The 21111-nt window shown below is 28.7% G+C and overlaps 3 protein-coding genes across 4 annotated transcripts; 1 reads left to right on the top strand and 2 right to left on the bottom strand.

The window, feature by feature from the left end:
- Positions 1-6778: 6778 nt before the first annotated feature.
- LOC111032228 lies at positions 6779-14989 on the bottom strand. Of its 2 annotated transcripts, none has more exons than XM_022312490.1 (2): positions 14631-14989; positions 6779-10786 (listed from the first exon to the last, which is right to left on the bottom strand). In XM_022312490.1, exon 2 carries the CDS (start codon positions 10778-10780, stop codon positions 7268-7270), a length of 3513 nt encoding a protein of 1170 aa, XP_022168182.1. In that variant the 5' UTR covers positions 10781-10786; positions 14631-14989; the 3' UTR covers positions 6779-7267. The 2 variants fall into 2 exon arrangements, with proteins under 2 accessions (XP_022168182.1, XP_022168183.1); XM_022312491.1 differs by lacking the exon at positions 14631-14989 and adding an exon at positions 14483-14590.
- A 208-nt stretch (positions 14990-15197) lies between these two features.
- LOC111032229 (chromatin modification-related protein MEAF6) lies at positions 15198-17637 on the top strand. The gene is made up of 5 exons (XM_022312493.1): positions 15198-15529; positions 16139-16345; positions 16929-16962; positions 17034-17227; positions 17511-17637. Exons 1-4 carry the CDS (start codon positions 15455-15457, stop codon positions 17201-17203), a joined length of 486 nt encoding a protein of 161 aa, XP_022168185.1. The 5' UTR covers positions 15198-15454; the 3' UTR covers positions 17204-17227; positions 17511-17637.
- An 809-nt stretch (positions 17638-18446) lies between these two features.
- On the bottom strand, positions 18447-20499 carry LOC111032245 (osteopetrosis-associated transmembrane protein 1-like). The gene is made up of 6 exons (XM_022312517.1): positions 20118-20499; positions 19839-20001; positions 19648-19768; positions 19355-19566; positions 19115-19283; positions 18447-19034 (listed from the first exon to the last, which is right to left on the bottom strand). Exons 1-6 carry the CDS (start codon positions 20201-20203, stop codon positions 18967-18969), a joined length of 819 nt encoding a protein of 272 aa, XP_022168209.1. The 5' UTR covers positions 20204-20499; the 3' UTR covers positions 18447-18966.
- Positions 20500-21111: the final 612 nt, after the last annotated feature.

Genomic DNA, 21111 nt, shown 5'->3' with positions numbered 1-21111 from the left:
GCAGAAAAGGCTATGGAAAGGTAAATAATCACTGTAATTGTAAAGCAAGTCCAAATTTACAGAGAAAAATGAAAAATATATTAATGATTGTATAAGGTGTGGGAGGTCGCATAAAGTAAATGATTGTCCTGCGTATGGTAAAATATGTAATCAATGTGGTTTAAAAAATCATTTTAGAAATAAATGCAGAAACGGAGAATTAAGTGTTTTTAAAAGTCAAGGTCAAGTTGATAATAATTAGATAGTGTGTACAACTGTTGAACCGTCACAAAATCTAAATATTATATAAACACAGTTTTTTCAATAGATAGTTTAAGTTAAAATTTGGCTGAAATTAGATATTTAAAATTTTAAACGGTAAATAACGGTTTTAGTTATTTTTATGTAATTTAAAAATATTATTTGTGGCTACTGGAAACTTTTAAAATATATCAAATTAAATATTTACTTAATTTGATCTACTGTTTTAAGAATAGTGAAATAAATTACTTTAATAGCAATAATATCATAAAATATTATATATATAAGCTATATAGCATATACGCATGCCCAGAATCGTTTTTCACCTATACAAATTTAAATCATTTAATTACAAGAAATTTAAGACATCCATGCTACTATAGTGACCCACACGACAACTAATGTACATCAGAGCTAAACTCACTTGCCTGGTTTTTTAATTTCATATTTCTAAATATATTAAGCAGAATATTTTTCGCTAATCATTTTAATATATGAAAATTGTGTTTTGAGCGAGTATAATATAGTTATTTTATGAAACTTAAAGTAGGTATGTATGTATACTTGTGGGGTTAAAATATAGCCGGTAGTTTTTCAATTCAGAGGTTAAAGACGCCCATGCCAAATTTTGAGTAACTATAGTTAATTTCGTTCTTGGATCCCACGAAGAATAATATAGGTATTATACCTCAAATCTAAATTAATAGTTAATTATACTTTTTTATTTGTATAACCACACTAACCTATTTACCGTATATACAGACGCACATACATATATATATATATGTATAAGATAAGTATCATATGCCTATTTTATGTAAAAAATTCAAAAATAAGTATACCGTGAGATGTCCTATACCTATTTAGCTTATTATGGATGTTTATAAATTATACATGGAGTATACTCTAATTATATAATATATAGCTGTATAGGTGCCCACTATCATAAAATATACTGTTTACTATAGCTTTTATAACTATACATGTAGTTCCTATATTCTACAGTTAACAGGTAACATATTTTTTGTCAATGCAGATATGTGTGACTGTGTGAGTTAATTCGTGGGAGAGGTCGTACCTACATAATATTGTGAGCTGTAAAGAAGTATTTTTAGTGCATCATTATGAAGGATATCGAGCAGTTTGAGCTACTATTACTATTTACTATTGCCACCGACGATTTTTTTCTGTAACTAACGGGATTATTTCAATACAATAATATAATAAATAATAATATACGTATGTCAAAAAAATAAGAACGTTTTAATGGGTACTTATCGGTTATCGCCACTACTTACAATTTATACATTTTTTCAATTTTAATTCTCACCATGAAAATCTGGGATTTACCCTCAAATATTGCTGGGATTTTTTCCAGCAGTCTAAATCAGCGGTTCTCGACCTTTTTGTATCCATGTATCACCTACAATTTGAAAATGTTCATATACCACTTGCCAAATAACCTATTATTTTTTTGTTTGTCAAAAATGAATATGTTATTTTACATGTATTATATTCACATACATATAAAAAATAATAATAATTCGAATTTTATTTTATTTTATTACCACTTATGAGCTTTTCATTTACCACATGTTGAGAAACGCTGGTCTAGATCATTTAACCGAAGAGACAAGTATGTGTGTCACGAACCAAATTATGCTTCGGAAACGGATATTTGGGAATGCGTGCTGGGAATTAGTTTGTTGGCAGCCGTAAATCGTTATTTGTTCCCATACACAGGTACATTATGCTTTTTGTTTTGTTGGGTAGGTCTATTATAATAAGCCACGTATTTATATTATCTAATCTTAACTACAACATTTTTGTTAAATTATACAACACTGTCAGCGATGATAACTATAGTTAATATATTGTGTGGTATATAATCACAATAACTTCATAATTAAGTTTGTTTACAGGAAAATCATTGGTAGCCATTCGCAATAAGTGATGAAGTACCTTTACCTATAAATACCTTTCAATGCTACAAAATAATCAAAAACGAAAATAATATTGTTGAAACACGAAGAAGATATTTTTTTATACGTTTATATAATATGAAACTTTTAAATAAGATTTTAAAGACTAATAATAACTAGGTATATTAATTAAAAATCATTCATTATTTTCTTCGTAGACTTTTAGAATTGAAGATATTTGTTTGTATAATCCATTGATTTACATCCATGATAACATTAAGTTATTTATTATAACTTAACGCATATTTCTTTACAAAAATAATTCAACCAAGAAATATAGCCAATAAGTAGGTATAACGATTAAATACCAATTGTCTTGGCGGTGTGTTTAACTATATATACCATATACGGAGAGTACATTATAAGTTATAATATAGTTGTATAATGTATCATGTTTTTTTAAATGATTTTAATGAGCAAAGGATCTTTTACATTTTTAAAAATAAGTCTGTTTATTTCTTTTTATGGCTATTTATTTTATGACAATTTAAAATTTGAATTACTTAATAAAGAACTAACATTTTTTTAAATTTAAATATTGACAACATTATTTCTAATGCATTCATTTTTTGGAAATTTTGATGGCCTAATCAACATTTTCGTTATATTATTAACTACGATCTCCTGCAGAAGTCTGTAAATTGTCAATAGTTGTAATTGAAATAATGTTGGAATAAGTACTTATTTGTATATAATTTTTTACTGGTAACTGGTAACTCTCCTAAAACAACATTAAATGTTATTTGTTTATTTATATGCTTCGTAAGATTTCCTGTTTAAGTATATAAAACCGTATGAAAATTGTATTGAATGATAATTTAAACTACATCATTTTAGATTCTGGTTTTACATTAATTAGTGTTTTTGATGACTCAATATTGAGTGGTTTTTAGAAAAAAATTTGATCTAGTTTGGTACCTACTTCAAGAGACAAAAAATATGAAAATTCTAGTATTTTCCTTACTAATGCGAAAAAAGGGAGAACTGTGGGAATACTTATGCAGTTTTTCTACACTAATTTCCAATAGCATTTATTTTGTTTTTCTGTTGTAATAAGAGTTCAAAATAAAGGAATAAACATAAAAACTTTGAATTTTCGACAAATATTTCTATAGGCATTTTCTAAATATAATTTACAAAAATATTTTGGATCATTTTCAATTAATAATATAGACTTTTAAAACTATTACATTTTTATTTTTTTAATATATGAAGATTGAATTATTTTCTTTCGGTTAAAAAGCAATTTATAAATACCAAAAATAAAGTTACAATATTTTAATATTTGAAGCTTAACTTTTTAAAAAATTAAATATTTTAACAAAATATAATGATTTAAAAAAAAAAATATTTTAGTTAATTTATTGTAATTTCAAAAATATTAATTGGAGATTTGGAGTGACTTAATATCAATTATAATATGTTATTCTTTTCTATGCATGATGAAATGTACATCATATTTAGACTAATTTTAAGCTATTTATTTCAATAACCTAATCACACTATTTTACGTGACCTACATTGAGTAGGTCACGAGGTTTGTACAACTAAAACTCGTCAAGAAAACAGACAGTATCATTCAAATTTTTAAATTATAACGAAATGCCTAATTAAAATAAATGTTGTCAAAATGTTTAACTGCAAATACTTATAAAAAAATGTGGTTATGTATTTTTGATATTACTTAAATACTGTTAGAACAACTTATAAAGAACTTTGAACTAAATTGATGGATATTATTTTTTCCTGACCCCTGAAATCAGTCCTTTTTTATTGCGTATAATCACTGTTTAAAAATTATTCATTTTTTACATTTTAAATCAAACTTAATGTAAGAATATTAGAGTCAGTATTTGAAAAATGGTTATGTCATATAGGTCATATTAAATTATTAAATGTGTTCTTATTGCACTTCTATAGCCTTACCGATGAGGATGTTTAATTAACAAATTCATGGGTGTGTTTTCGTCAAAAAAACGGTCAGTTCTCACACGATACAACAGAACAAATTTGTGTTCATTAGAACCATTACTATGTTAGATATTGAAAATTCCAGAGGATTGATTTATAAATTGTAGTCAAACTCAAAGGTAAGAACATTTAACATTATTTGAGTTTTTACTATTTTTATATTGTAATATTTTACATAGTAATTGGTATAGGTACTGTCGGTACTGATGTAGAATGAATGTATAATACCCAAAACGAATTAAATTATTTACATTAACACGTGAAATATTTCGAATAAAAATATTTGATAAACATAATAAATCATTTAATAAATATGGCCAATAATACATTTATACTAATATACTATGTATGCTGAAAATTAAATTTTCCCCTTCTGTACATTTTTGTATTTTAAGGGGAAAACTATAGGCAAATTGATGTCCGCACGAATAGTTAACTTTTAATCGGTATTTTCCATTTGTTGCAGACACTAGACACATTTCAATGGATATTGCTTACACATTTTTTACAAATATTCTGTAGTCACTATTTTCAAGCTATTTTAAACGTTAAAACCATGTAAAAGATGATATCGCTTGACAAATCTATAAGACTTTACGACTAACATATTTTGACTATGAAAACTGCAGATTTAGAAAGTTGACAATGATTTAACTATTAAGCAAAGCGGTTTTTATACACTAACAAAACTGTTTATATTATAATGCAAAATATAGTTTTTATTTTGCTTGCTAATTACTTTTTCAAAATACGAACATTGAAAATCGCTTCGACTAAAACATAGTGTTTTTGTATACCTAATTTTCACAACTACTTTTATTCTTAAATCAAATTAAATCGAATAAATACAACATTGTCTGTATTTTGTAGCTATATTTTGTAGTAAATACGTTTTCATGTAAAATATAGTAAAATATATTATAACAATTAAATTGGTTAAATAATTATTATTATCCTCATGACTATAATTTACTAAATTATATCATTATTCACCATTCACCAAATAATGAACCAAACACAAATAATAATTTTCCAGCTAACTTGTAGATTGCAAAATAATTAATAGATTTAACAATATAATATTATTCAAAAATCAATCAACGGGTTACTAATTATATAATTTAAATATTTAATGTAGTTTTTATTCTATTCACTTTAGTTTTGCTTTATAGTAAGTATTATACCAAAACAAGTACAAAATAGGTACAGTATATGTATATTCAAACAGTAATAATGTCTTATTATATTATAAGTATAAATAATATATTCTATTACCTATATATAAATGTATTGCTTACCTTTTAGCTATTAGTTTAAATATTAAGATGAAAAATAAACTAACATTTAACTAGGTAGGTACTTATTTTCTGAAATTTTTTGTGAAAATGGTTAACATTACAAGAGAATATTTGGACATCAATATTATTTTATCTTGATAGGTCAAAAACTCACAGCCTATATATTTATGCAGCTCTGAACTCTGAGCTCTATATAAATATAGTTAATCTATAATATAATTATTTAATACATTTACCGCTAGTTTTTAATGACTGCCACTGTGAATTATACTCTATCACTACATTGCATCATTTTACAGGATAAAATTACGATTTATCACACAATTATACGTTAAGAGGACGTCATAGTGTCATACTCATTCATGTTGTCTCCATATTACCAAAATGTATGTCCAGCAGTTCCAATTTTGTGTTGTTGGCTTAAATATTAGAGTGAATTAACCTGTCATCAAACTTAAATGTAATAACATTATCCAATATTATCCATAATTCTCTTGTTGGTTTCTCAATTTTTATTTTTAAGTGAATTATGAGAATGTAAATTATATTAGATAGAGACTACAAGTGCAGGTCCGACGTTCTCTTAAATAAATAGTTGAGTAATAAAATTTTGTTTGAGTTAGTCTTAGTTTTCATTACAAATACCTATTAACATTTAATACTTCATAATATTATACAAACATTCTTGAGTTTAAGTTTTTAAATGCTTAATGGAAATTTAATTTGTACAGTTTCATTGGCATTTAATTTACATACTACTTTTAACATTTGACAAAAAATGTTATGATATTTTATATCGTTTTATCAACTAAAATGTATTGAATAAATTATGTAAAAAAATATTTGTACAAGCCGATAAAAAATATTGATTAATGTGGTCAGTCTTTACCAAATCACAATATTAGAACAGACTTGGTTCTTCAGTGAGAAGCTATATTTATATAATGTCTAATACATTTAATACTCACTTGTTATTTATCAACTAAATTTATTTATGAATATTTTAAAGTAAAGTATAATTACTAATTAGTAATAATTAGATACTAAAATATTATACTTAGTATAGGTAGTACATTAATTCCTACAATACATCAAATATTATCAACAATTAAAATTATAAACCAATGCTATTTTGAAATGAATTCTAAAAATAACATGAATTTAAATCATTAGATGGAATCAAAATGAGTTAAAAATTAAATTTGCTTGGAACAAGAACATAAATTAATTTTATTTTAAGAGATTCTAACTAATAGTTAATAGTTATATTAAAAATATTTAATATAATATATAATTATAAAAATATGTATAAAATAATGTGACAAAATGTAGGTATAATTGTGCCCTATATCTATTAAATACTGTACTCACGTTTTAATAGAAGTATAATATGTAGGTAGCTATTACAATTAAATAAATATTTTAAATTATGAAAACATAAGTAATAAACTTACTAAAAGGTCTAATATTACAAATTATGACAAATCAAAATAGAAAATTATCTTTAAAAACATATTATTGAACACAGATATTGCACAACCTCAAAGTTTAATGGAAAAATACAAAAATAAAAACAAGGTAAACAAATAAATCAAATTAAAATTACAGGTAACATTAATCAGTCATTATTAAGTAATTTTAAAGTAAAATGAGAAAAAATACATATTCACATCAGAGATCCTTATTAAATTCTATTCCAAACTATAATTAAATATAAGTTTTATTCATCATTTCCATGTTAGCTGTAGCTAATGTAGATTGAATTTGTTGAAATAATCATTTCCATTTATTTACATGATTAATTGTTTGCAGTTCTGTTTGCATTGGTATAGTTTTATGAACAGGACTGTAATCCTTAATTTTAAACTTTTCTATATCAGATTCAATTTCTATAATTTCTTCGTCATCATAGTCTATAACCATATGTTGATCGCAAGATTCATTAGAATTTTCTTCAATAAGTAATTGTTTTGGTTTTTTCATTTGACTATGCTTTTGTTTTAATTGATAGTTATTGTGTCTTTGAGCGGCTTCTGCAAATTTCAGGTTGCATTTAGTCATGTTATTCCTGAATCTTAAGTATACGGTTGATGGTTCCATTTCATTGTTTAACTCTTTGGCTATAGCTGTCCATACAGGACTTGTACAGCTTGCAATCAAGTCATTATGGAATATATCACTTTTATATTTATAAATGGCATCATAAAATACATCATCGTTTAAATTTGAAGTTTTTGTGCAATTTTTTTTATCCATTCTCGCAGTTTGTTCTGTTTTTAATGTTTCTTTCCACGATGTTTCTTTTGATTTAATAACTTGAATTCGATTTTTAATAACCGAAGAAGGTTCGTTGGTCCAATCCTCTAAGCATTTTTTTATTAATTTCGTTCTGCACGAATCACTGTTTTGACGAAATTTCCAAAACGCTTCATCGGGAGACAGTAAATTGTTCATTAAATTTGAAACGTCCAACCAAACTGGACTAGATTCCATAGCAAAAATACCATTATTGATAATGGAATGTTTGAAAATTGATATTGCATCAAAGAACATCTCATCTTCAATGCTTTGGTCTTCAACTGAATATGCATCTTCGTCTCCTTCGTAAGAAACATCGTTTAATTGAAAATGTCCAAACAATTTACCTTGACAATTGTGAGTGTTTCGTTTAAACCTCAAATAAGCTGTCTTAGCTTTGATTGCATAATTAAGGTGTTTCGATATATCATTCCAGACATTATCAGTAGAAGGCACTATACAGTTTTTTTTCACTAATTTATCTTTGAACACTAAACAAGCTCCAATGAAGTCGTTTTCTTGTACATAGCCAACTTTTTGTCTCATGGATATCAAATCTTCAAAACTAGTGTCTGCGTCACCTTTTGTGTAATCATGGTCCATCTGAGAAGTAATTTTTGATGAAATTGGTGAAGAAATTACTTCTTTTTTATCTGTCTCGCAAGCTTCTAGAAGTTTTTGCTGGCAATTATGTCTATTTAACATAAAGTTATTATAAAGAGTTAATGGTTTAACTAAAAAGTTAAGTTTAGATGCAATTTCTCTCCAAATTGGATCACTAGGTTTAGCATGTGTTCCATTTTTAAGTATAGAGTCCTTATGGTTAATTATCACATCTAAAAACTTGTCTTTATCAATACCTTGAGAACGACAAAAGTCTTTTTTTGAAGATTTCAACAGCTTTGTTCGGCAGCCATCTATATCTTTAATAAATCTCATATAAATTTCTCTGGGTTTCAATGCATAGTTTAGTTTTTGACTAATTTTCGTCCAGACTCCATTATTAATATTTGCGATGACATTATTGTTTATAACCGACTGTCGGTGAGCATATAATGCTTCAAATAAGTTGTTTTTAGGAACAGAATTAATACCAAAAAGTCGAGTACGGCAATTTTTATAATCGTTAATGATATATGAATAAACTTCATCTGGCTTCAGATCTTTCAAACGACTAGAGATTTGTTTCCATACAGGATCATCTTTTAAAGCTATTTGTCCATTGGCTAGTAAAATAGAATCCTTAAATTCACTAATTACTTCAATAAAATCGTCAGTAGATTCATTGGAAATATTGCATTCGACTATGGGTGTGAATTCAGTCATATTTTCAGAAACTTCAGGATTTTCTCCAGAAAACACACTACGTTCTGTTTTAAGAGCTTGAATCATTTTTGTCTTACACAAATCTTTATCCTTAGAGATTGTATCATAGATAACTTCAGGAGATAATGCAGAGTTTAATCGAAGAGAAATCTCATTCCAAACGGGATCACTTAAATCTACAACTTGATCACCATTCATTATTGAATATTTATACAAACATATAGTTTCGAAAAAATGGTCTTTATTAATTGTATCTTTGTAAGCGTAATCTGTCAATAATCCAGTTGGCTTAAGAAGTCTATTTAAGCATAGTTGAGAATTTCTTGTTACCCTGAAGTATACAGTTGCTGGCTTTAAGGTATCATTAAGTTCTCTTGAAATTTGAGTCCAAACAGGATTAGAAAATTTAGCTATTTCACTTCCATTTTGTAAAATATCATCACGGTATTTACATAATACATTGAAAAATGTTTCATCTGATACACTATTAGGTTTGTTCAATTTTGGAACAACTAATGGTGTGAAATTTTCATCTTCCTTACATTCCTCAATAAGTTTAGTCTGACATAAGTCATGATTACGAATAAATTTAGAATGAACATCAGATGGCTGTAAAGCGTAATCTAACATCTTTGCCACTTCATTCCAAACCGAATTATTGTATCTTGCTATTGACCCATTTTGTATGATTTTATTTCTATGAGTGTATAATGCTTTGAAAAATTTGGAAGAATCTTCAAACTTCAAACTTTTCTTTTTTACTTTGTTTTGTTGCTTCTCCATAGACGGTACAAACTTTCGACTAGGAACGTCATAGGTTTTAGCTTTGGACGGATCAAGTTTACAATGAGTAAGCAATTTTTTATGACAGTTGTGAGTATTACGTTTGAATCTCAAGTAAATGCTATTGGGCTTTAAAGCATGGTTCAAGTGTGCTGAGATTTGATTCCAGACAGAATCAACACTTGGTGCTACCTCTCCATCCTTTAGAACCTTATCTTTGAACACGAACAAAGCATCATAAAATGTTTCATTATCAACATGACCCGGTCTTTTTTCAACAACTTCATGGTGCATATCCGTTTTCATCATATGGTTTAGTATTGATATATCCGTAGTTTGACTTTTAGGGTCTTTAAGATATGCTTCGATTAATCTCGTTCTACAAGAATGTTTATTTAGAATAAAACGATTGTAAATACTTTTTGGTTTAAGTATATTATCTAATTTTGAAGCAACACGTTCCCAAATATGATCAGAAGAACTAACAATACGACCATCTTTCACAATTTCGTGCATAAAATCTAGAAGTGTACAAAAAAATGTTTCTCTAAACATTTTCTTTTCACTCTTATTCATTGAAAAATATTTTGAAGTAGATTCACGCTCTGTATTATCATCTGGATCTGATTCGGGTTGGAGCTGGTTTTGATTCAATTTTAGCATGAAATGATTAGAAGGTAATAATATACCAGAGACGGGTTGTCCTTCTACATTGTTTATCAGCAATATCTGATTTGATTGGACGGATGATGTAGATGGTACAGTTATTGATGTTTTCTCGGATAACTTTGATAAAGTAGAAGCATTGATAAGCTTAGTAGTTGGTTGACTTTTAAACGTATTCATTTCTTCGACAGCTTTACATATGGTTATGACCGACATTTTAATCTGAAACATAAAAAATACATATCAAGTTATCTTGAACTGGTGGTAAAATGGTATATACGTATTACATTGTACATATATGATATAATAAATATATCCATATATTAGTTAAAAAACAATATAATTTCTGAAACCATATGAAAAATAAGAACCCATGTTTATACCTCAGGATGTTCCTAAAAAAATATTTAACAACATTGGTAATATTTAATGTAAGGCTTAAAGAAGTTAGGTATAATAATTCATAGACCATAAGAGATATTGTTGTTTATACCTATTTATATTTATATGCTTGTATTTATAATTTGTACAATTTATATTTGATTTAATGATATAAATAAAAAAAAATTAATTAATTAAAGAAAATATACCAAACTGATATTGAAAAACTGGCAGGACAATTATAAATAATATAATATACCAATGATACAATTATACCTACATTATAATATAAATTTAAACAATTGTATAGGTATAAAAGTAAATCTGTAAACCCATACTGATTTAGTTAAAATAAAAATGTTCAAATTTTAATAATGTCTCAAACGTCTTTATAGCGAAAAAAGTGTTTTAAACAAATGTACAAAATAAATGTTAGAAACAAATATTTGTCGATTTAAATTATAGCTCAACAATTACTGTCTGTTTTTTAACTTCCTTAATTTTTTTTAGGTTAGTATAAGCCTGTGACCGTAATAAGAAACTAAAGAAACATCGGTAGTTCGAACCCAATAAGGCAATAACAGTACCAATATTTATAAATATGTATATACAATTATTATGGTATTTAGAATAAGTTTAATCTTTGATTCAATGACCACCACTCATCATAGATAAGTTCCCTACATAAATTAGTATTTACTAATCGATGGAAAACCACAAAGTTCCGGAAAACACTTGCAAAACATACAATACAATTAACAAAGAAAGTCAGCAAGGGATGAGTTTTCGATGCGCGTAAAGATTCGGGTCAAATGCGCGGCAGACTAATCTGAAATACGAACCTCACAATAATTTTATATTCACACCTGCAGACTGCAGCAGCAGTGCACGTTTCGTACATTTATAATAAATCATATAACTATGTATAATAATACAATAATGTATAATACATGACATTATAACCACAATATCGTAGTAAATTCGTACCTACTCATGAGTGTATTTATTAAATTATTTATCAACGGGGGTAGAACAGTGATACCTTTATGATTTTTACTGAGGTGAGAAAGAGAGAATATTTATTGGTCAAAAAAGAAATTCATGAACAGTTGATTACATCACATACTTCATAGTAATAGTAAAGTATAAAAATAATACAAATATTGATTGTTTGGCTCAATTCATCAGTAAGATTGTCTTACATTAACGACAAATAACAATGAACGCAAATTATAATGTGATTAAAATATTTGCCATTTAGAATATTAACAGAAGCCAAGTCGATCCTTAATTCTTATTCCTTATTGACTGTAGATATGATATATAGCGGGGATGGGCAACTCAAAGTCACTAGATGGCCAATTTTTAGAAAATTAAAATCTAGTGGGCCAGAGTATAAAAAGCAAAAAAAGGGTCATTCAAAATATACATTTTATTTGATGTTAAATAGATTATATAGTATAGACGATAATCTTTAAAATTGTATGATGTAATTTGAAAATGTTCTTGTATTGTTATTTGTTAATGTATCTTTAGTTGTAATTGTTAAGTTGTAATAATTTTATATTGGTAGCTTAAATAAAATTAAAAAAAAAAAAAATTTGAAAATGTAGCTGGGGTCAGATAAAAAAGGTTCGCTGGCCACCAGTTGCCCACCCCTGGTATACATATAGCATAAACATTGGTGCAATTAGAGTGTCTAACCCGAGAGCTAGGGTAACCCGCTCCTGGCTCCTCGTGTCAATTTTCCATTTTTTCAAGACCAAATTGTGCCAGCCATATAGAGCGAGAAAACTTTTACGTTAACACTGCAGTTGAGTTTGAAAAAATGCACAAGGATATACATCGATATAAAAAAACGATCAAAACGCGGATCCCAATTGGCAGTCATATTTACATCGTCGAATCCAGTGCTCAGTTTTTTTAATGAGAGAGGGGGAAAGGCTGCACAAAACTTTATTAGGTAGGCACAGATAGATATTTATAGGATTTATCGCTTGAAGCCGTGAAAGGCTTTGTGCAAATGACGATTACTAAATACGTTTACACAGAATTTCTATAATTCTCTTACGAATCATTGTCCACATAATATTATTATGTGGACGAATGTGTACGAATTACGTTTATACGGTTTATTGTGTGGACTTAAAATGGAAATTGTAATCGTGTGTGGTGTATCTATGTGTTAGTGTATTCCTATTTAGGTATATAATATGATCAGTGGCGCACCCCCCAAAGAAATTTTTTATATTAGATTTTACATTATTATAACATACTATTGTTTTGTCATGGATATATTAAAATGATGAATGATGATGGTTTTTATTTTCAAATTTCATTGTTATGTTAGATAACGATATACATTAGAAGTCGTACCTACATTATAAGGTTTGTGGCAATCGCCGATCGATTATTTTGTAGAAAATTATTTTTATAGATTTATAGGTACTTACTAAAAAACTCTAGGTACCAGTAATTACGTCGGATTGCTGCCTTTGATCGACAACTAGGATACCTAACAATTATAATTATGTTATGACTTAACTGCCGAATCTCGAGACTATCTGTGGCATGAAGTCTCGTTTAGACAGCTGAACTGTCACAGTTGCAGTTTATTTGATTTTAAGTTGTGTTTACTACGTATGCCGTATTCGTGTTCAAATTTGATTATTATTTATTAGTTTAAAATCTAAATTAAATTTTTTTGTACATATCCTTAATATAAAAAACACTTATTACTTTATTAGTTATTAGTTACTCCGAAAAAACTATCATATTTGATAAAAACTGATTACATTTTGAATTGATACGTCATGTTGAGTTATAAACATTATATTATGAATATAAATACACACATGATATTATGAACTAATTTGTATAAAAAAATGATTATTAAAAATTAGTGGTGATTGTTTACTTGTATGTAAGGAAAGGAGGAAAATTGTCTGTCCCCCCCCCCCCAAAAAAAAAAAAACAACAACAAAAATCTTGAGTTTAATTAGAAGATATTTCTAACTCAAACTTAAAACAAAGTAACACTTACGAGTATACAAAATACCTACGTACTCGGGAAAAAATACACCCACCAACCAAAAATCGGAAATTCCCTGAAATTACCCTTCGTCGAGCCACTGCATACAATGTCTCAACCATTCCCTCTCGATCCTTGGATCCTCCTCCACCGACTGGACCATGTGCCTGTGTGTGTGTGTACATATATTGGGACATTGGGTGCTGTCTGGCCGGAAAAGTGAAGAAACCACTTCAAGTTATATCTCTAAAATATTTGACCCAATATTGCATATAAGAAAATAACAGATATTCAGTCATTTTATCGTATGAACGATACCGCTATATAAGAATAATATTAAAACTATTATTTCAATTGGTTTTTTTCCTAGCCAATTCCTACTCTCTTTCCACCAATTTACATCAATACGTAGAGGTATGCAATATAATAATGCATTATGCATTATAGAATTGAGACATAAACACTTTATGCTTATTTTTAATGAATTCGATCATATTATTCGGTACCTATATTATAATATCATCGAATTTGTACTTATTCCCATTTATTGAAAAGGCATCGTTTAATAGTACTGCTGGCCCGATGGGTAACGTTCAATATTATATATATATTATACTTCTCTTCCGGGCACGAAGACATCCACACTAAAATTACCTCCGGCGATTTGTCCCCAGTCGGACATCCGCGATCAGCACTGCAGGCACTCCGTATGGACTCCGTCGACCGAACTCGATTGGGTACCGTTCGCAGCGGACAGGTACACGCAACGTACTACTGTCCAGCCGTCGACGACGGTCGGAGAGTTTGTCGGAGTGCGCCAACCCACACCGCCGCACCCGAACACCCGAGTGCAAACGACCGTTTTATTTATAGCGACGCGACGACGTGTGGCTTGACGCGTGCAGCTGCTGTCCGGCGCGCTAACCCACCGCCAACTATACTGCAGGCGCCCGGCCAGGCGGTCGAACGCCGTGCGCGCGTACGTCGGCGTACGCGCGTGGGCGAATCAATAATACGCATAAGCCTTAAATCAATCCACCCGGAGCGCCAAGACAAAGCTCAGAGGTGCGCGCGGGATGCAGACAAAAAATAAAGCTCGCGCCGCCTAAATTGGCGAGTTGCGCAGTGCAACCAACGTTACCGACATCGCCGCCCGTTTTCGGGTCCCGCCAATATTTCGACGACAACAAATGAACAAACAGCGGAATCGTGATAATTTACTGATAACAGACACCGATGGCCGATCGCTAATCAGTGATCTGTCGAAAAATCAAAATTAAAACGATTCAACAATTAATAACAACAATTTATTAACGGCGACGACGCACCACGCACCGCGCATCGCTTCGGTCAAGAGGCGCTTTAACGAATTATTATTTCATTGATATATATCAAACCCTCATTCGCGGTTTGGGCGGGTAACGACGGGTAACGTATTCGAGCGGTAGATACTTGGCACCGTCTAAGCCCGCAACGCCATGTCCAAGTCGTCAGGTTCCAACGACTTGCGCACCGAGCTGGCCGAGCTCGTCAAACGCAAATCAGATATCGCCGTAAGTTTGCTTTGCACGGACGATTCGAACGCACCACACGTTGTCTAGGTTTTTCAACATTACCCCCTAATTTTAACAGATTATTATTTTAGATTGTAAATTACATTCTACGTATTTACGTGTGGCATAATACTATATCATAATCATCACAACCAGCCGTAATCATTCAAACTCGTTTAAGATTGATATATTTAATTTAATAATTTACGTGTTAAATGCAAGAGTTTGACCAGAGATACAGTACGTGTTGATACAACAATAATTATATCGTGTTTACCAGCACCCGTGTACCTATGTATTTCATGTTCAAAAATATTTGAATTTAAAAAAGTTAGTAACTACCAATGAAAATGCGTTTGACTCAAAGTAATTCTTTTGGAATTAAGATTTTATAGTAATAGAGAAAAATAATCAACTATTCTGATTATTATAGACTATGTTTATTCATACTGCACTTTAGCACTAAATATTTAGACAAATAAAAAATGTGTTTTTTACATTGATGGTTACATTTTATTATAACATTTCACATTGAAATAAAATAAGATTTTTAATATTTATATGAAATACTTGTTTCTTTCTATGACTAATAATTAATTGTGGTTGTAGGAAACATTGGCCAATCTTGAACGTCAAATATATGCATTTGAAGGAAGTTATTTAGAAGACACTCATTTATACGGTAATATCATTCGTGGTTGGGACAGATATCTTACATCAGCAAATAAACTTCCCAATTCAAAAAATGAACCACGGAACAGGAAATTTAAAGAAGCTGAGCGTCTTTTTTCCAAATCTTCCATTACTTCTATGGCTGTAAGTTTTTATTTTCTATAAATAATAATTGTATAGTATAGGTAGCTTAAAAAAAAGCAGTTTTTTGCATATTAGCTAAATTTTCTGTTATTATTCTATAAATCTTCATTTTGGCTGGACACTGCCATACTGATATTTGTAACTTCCATAATTATGTCCGATGAAAACTGTTTAGATAATGTATTATAAATTAATGTAATCTCCTCTTTACTTATCAGTGACCAATTAAATATGCCTACTTATACATTTAAATTACACTATACTCTGTTTAAAATGAGACGATACCTCGGGGGCGACCAGTTATTGTTTTCAATGGTCACACTTCCCCCACCTAGTTGACACGCAAAACCAGTGATTTGGAACTTAGCCACTCGGGATATGCACAAGTTGCCCACCGAGGTATAGTCTTATTTTGAACATAGCATTAAATAAATAAATATTGTGTACTTCATTTCAATTTATTTTTATATCTATTTAAACTTTAAACCTAGTTATCTATAAGCCACCCTTTAGACTGTTATAATTACTATAACATCTGAATTTATCAATGCAAGTTCACATTCTAAAAATTTTGTTTTTTTAGGCTGTGAGTGGTTTGGTAGAAGCTCAAGAAAAAGGTATTTACAAAATCATTTATTTTTTTAGTAATTAATCAAAATTAATATGATAAATTATTTATTATTGTTAGCTGAAATAAACAGTGAAACTGAGTCACAAACAGGAAATAGTGGTAGTGAAGATAATATGACCAAAGATAGTGGAAAATCTAATAGTTTGACAAATGGTCCAACCACTCCTAGAAATCCATTAGCTTCTGCCAAACGAGCGTCTAGTACAAAAAAAGTTAAGAATCGATGATCTTCATTCAACAAACTCAATAGAGTAAGTATATACCTTCTTTTTTTTATATGCTATTATATGTAACACTAATAATAATTTTCATAAAATATATTTTTGACTATTTTCATAATAACATGTTTGCCTTTATATTGTATTTATACACATAAGTAACTACTAATAATTAATAATAAATAATTGAGAATTTGAACTTGACAAAAACCTGTAGATTTTAAAATTTTAAACAATTTACCTTATTTATTAAATATTGTGCAAAATTACACTCGTACCAATTCGGTTTTTTAACAAACAATTTTATTTCATTCAGGTTTTAAAACAGTTCCAGCGACCGCAGTGAGAACGTAATGTTATGTTAATACTGTTTAACTAACAAAAATTTTGTAAATGTGTTATAACTATAATCTAGAGCTTAGAATTGCTTATTATTGTACGAAAATAATTTTAATTGTAAATTATTGTACAGTAATGTAAATCTAAAACATAATGGTACCTACATTTTTTAACATAACACATTTCATAACCTTTTTTAATTATAAATGTATAGTTTATATTTCAATTAACATTAATTCTAAGACATTTATTCATTATTAAGTCACAAAATATTTAACACAACAATTATTGATCAATTTTTAACTTAATTATTATTTTTTATTTACTTAAATAAAAGCATGATATACATTTATTAAATCTTTATAATAAAATACTCAAAAACAAATTCAAAAAAGAATATGGAAATACTCGAATATTACACTATTTTCAAATAAACATTCCAGCCAACTATAACACTGTAAACTATCATCAACAATTCGATTTATTGAACATTCAGTTGAATATTATAATTTTGATGATAAAACTGTTATCTACAAATTAAACAGACACGTCTTTCGAAACTCAATGAAAAATTAATCATACATTATGCAAAATAAGAATGAAAATAATATCATTCATTATAATTTTAGAACAAAACTAGTTTTTTTTTATTCTTACATCGTCACTTAGCAGGTAGGTATGTTTAATCAATAATCAGTAGTTGAATGGCTGTAAAATATCAGTAAAATAATGTTTATGATAGAAATTAACAAATATATAAACGCATAGAATAGTATCTCTGAAAAGTTGTTTTGCATTAATTTTTGAATTATAATTATATTATTACTATCTTTTGAAATTTTAAGATAGTATAGATAAATATTCAGTAGTTTCAATTGTCATTGGACAGGAATATGTGGAATTAGACCATTGCTGTAGACCAACAATTTGCATTTATTCATACATGTTTATATATACATAGAAAAATAATAATAGACGAACACATTGATAACTGCATCCAATCACTATTTCGCACCATTTTTCAATGATAAGTTGAGTAGAAACGACCGTCCACTACATCAGTTTAGCATTAAAAGAATACAGAACCTTCGACACAATGTGTGTATGAGTATTTGGGCATTTAGAATGACGAGTTACAAAAAAATAAAATATAACACAGTATAATTCTATAAAAATAAAACAATAATAATAATAATGATTAAGTTACAATTTGTTTTCAGATACTTTAGGTTGAACATATAATATTTTTATTTTTTATGTCTCATAATTTACAAATATCACAGTCGACACTAAATATGATTAACTAACTTAACAATTGATGTTACACCAATAAACATATTTTCTTACCAGCTTATATCATACTTGAGTCACAGTAAAATGAATGCAATAAACATTTCTGAAGTACTGATAGTCCAATCAACAGAAACACTAACTTAGGATATGACAACGTAACCGGAAGTTGATGCTGCATTATTAGTAAATCTTTGATGCCAACGGTTTTCTATGAAGCAATGAATATTTCAAGTTAACCACAACATTATTTACTATCAAATTAACAATTAAGTCCAAAAAAATACTTACGTGATAATAATATATTGGATCTTTCCTGGGATACTAACCAATTTATAAAATAAAATAAGATAGGCAGTAAAAGTACAATAAATGAAATGACGAGTAGAACCCATTCAGAATCATAGTTGGATACATGACATTTCCATTTTAAACTCCAATCACTTTGTGTGTTATTAACCTACAATAAATTAGTGGTTAAAAACATAACTTTTAAAGTTAATTACTTAACTAGCCAATCGATTCACTCACCAAATCAACGACATCCATACAAAATGTGTTCTCATTTTTATGCTTATTATAGTAATCGGTTAAATTCATGTAGTATTGTTTGCAATCTGCACAAAGTGATGTGTTTGAATGTTCTGTGTTATTTATGTGTTTTGATATACACTTATCTAAACTATCACCTCGTATCATCACTCCTCTCGTCTTTTCATTGAAAACAGTACCATTTAAACATACTATAGTTATAAAATAAAACATCGGTTATATTACAAGTGGGAAAAATAGATATTAGTTGTAGTAACTATTTAAACACTAACATTTGCAAGAAGCCTTTTCCCACATGTCCAACACATAGTTATAACTTGCGTATACAACTTGTAAGCGATCAATATTAGTCAAAACTGCACGACAGTCCACCTCACTATCATTGTTGTGTAACTGTTAAAAGAGGACAAAAAAGCAGTTTAATATATTATGCAACTCGTGATTATTTCACAATTTTACTAACCTTTTGAATTTCTTCATATCTCTTGAATACTTGATTGAACTCGTTCACGCATTTTTCACACACAGTGATTGGCCGAGCATTAGTTACTACACACAGCGTGAACCTGGCTGTCTCGTTGGCAAATGATTGCAGGAGATTTTGACATCCGTCGGGCAATACATCTCTAGACCGAGAATTGAATGGACATCAATGCAGAATTTATTTAAAAACCATTTACTTAAAAATACTATACACTATTCATAGATCTTAAAAATAAATCACGAAAAAATGTATACTTACATGGATACGGACACATTTGACGCCAATGATGATCGTGCGTTTAGATAAAACAAGTAAATATACAAAAAATGAACAGTCTTGGCCATGTCCAATGATTTACAATAGTATTTTGTTAAAATATATCATTACTTTATATAAGTTTGCTGTGAGAGTTTAAAATTTCAGCATTTGTTGAGAACAAATAGCTTGTACAATGTTATTCAATACCTATTCACACTCTTTGTTAACTGAATCACTAAAAATTACGATGATAATAATCCATGTCCCACTGTATGAAAATAAAGAATAAAAAAACAAGTGTCATAATTATTCATTGGTAATCGTAAAAGACAGATAAACCTTATCAAAATTGGACACTACAGGTAATTATTTGCTATTATCATTATTCTGTGCTATTATCAAGGTAGATTTATCAATCCCAGTATCCCCCATATATAATTGTTTAATACATCAGAAATTCAGAACAATTATAATTTATAACATGACAAAATGTCATGAATTATAAGACCGTGATGGGTCAACGGTCTTCATTCTTAATCCTGATCGCTATTTTTTGTCACAAAAAAATTGTCCAATCCGTGGAATCTGATTTTTAAAAAAAAACTAGTCAGGTACCTACTTTGACATTCATTTATAATATATAAACTTGATTCATACCTGCTCTCGAAGGGTTTAAACTCTATAGCCACCAGTGTGCCGTGTGGCCAGTACCTAACTATAATAAAAATAGTATTATTTGGCCTTGGGACATAAGCACCTATGGTTTACAAATTACATATAATTTGCCCCAATATAAAACTACATCCAATATATTAGGTATGTCAAAAATGATACAGTATATGGTTTTTTATTTGTAATTGTTTTTGTAAAATTAATTTTTGACTTTCAGTATAGCTTACATGAAATAGGAATGTTTACTAAGTAGTAAGTACATGCCAACAATATATATGTTAGGTAACTATCTGCGATTTTGGAACTTTTGTAAGATTTATTT

Source organism: Myzus persicae, unplaced genomic scaffold (genome assembly GCF_001856785.1).
Source record: "Myzus persicae strain clone G006 unplaced genomic scaffold, MPER_G0061.0, whole genome shotgun sequence".
Taxonomy (NCBI): domain Eukaryota; kingdom Metazoa; phylum Arthropoda; class Insecta; order Hemiptera; family Aphididae; genus Myzus; species Myzus persicae.
This window is presented reverse-complemented; position numbering and strand designations above follow the sequence as displayed.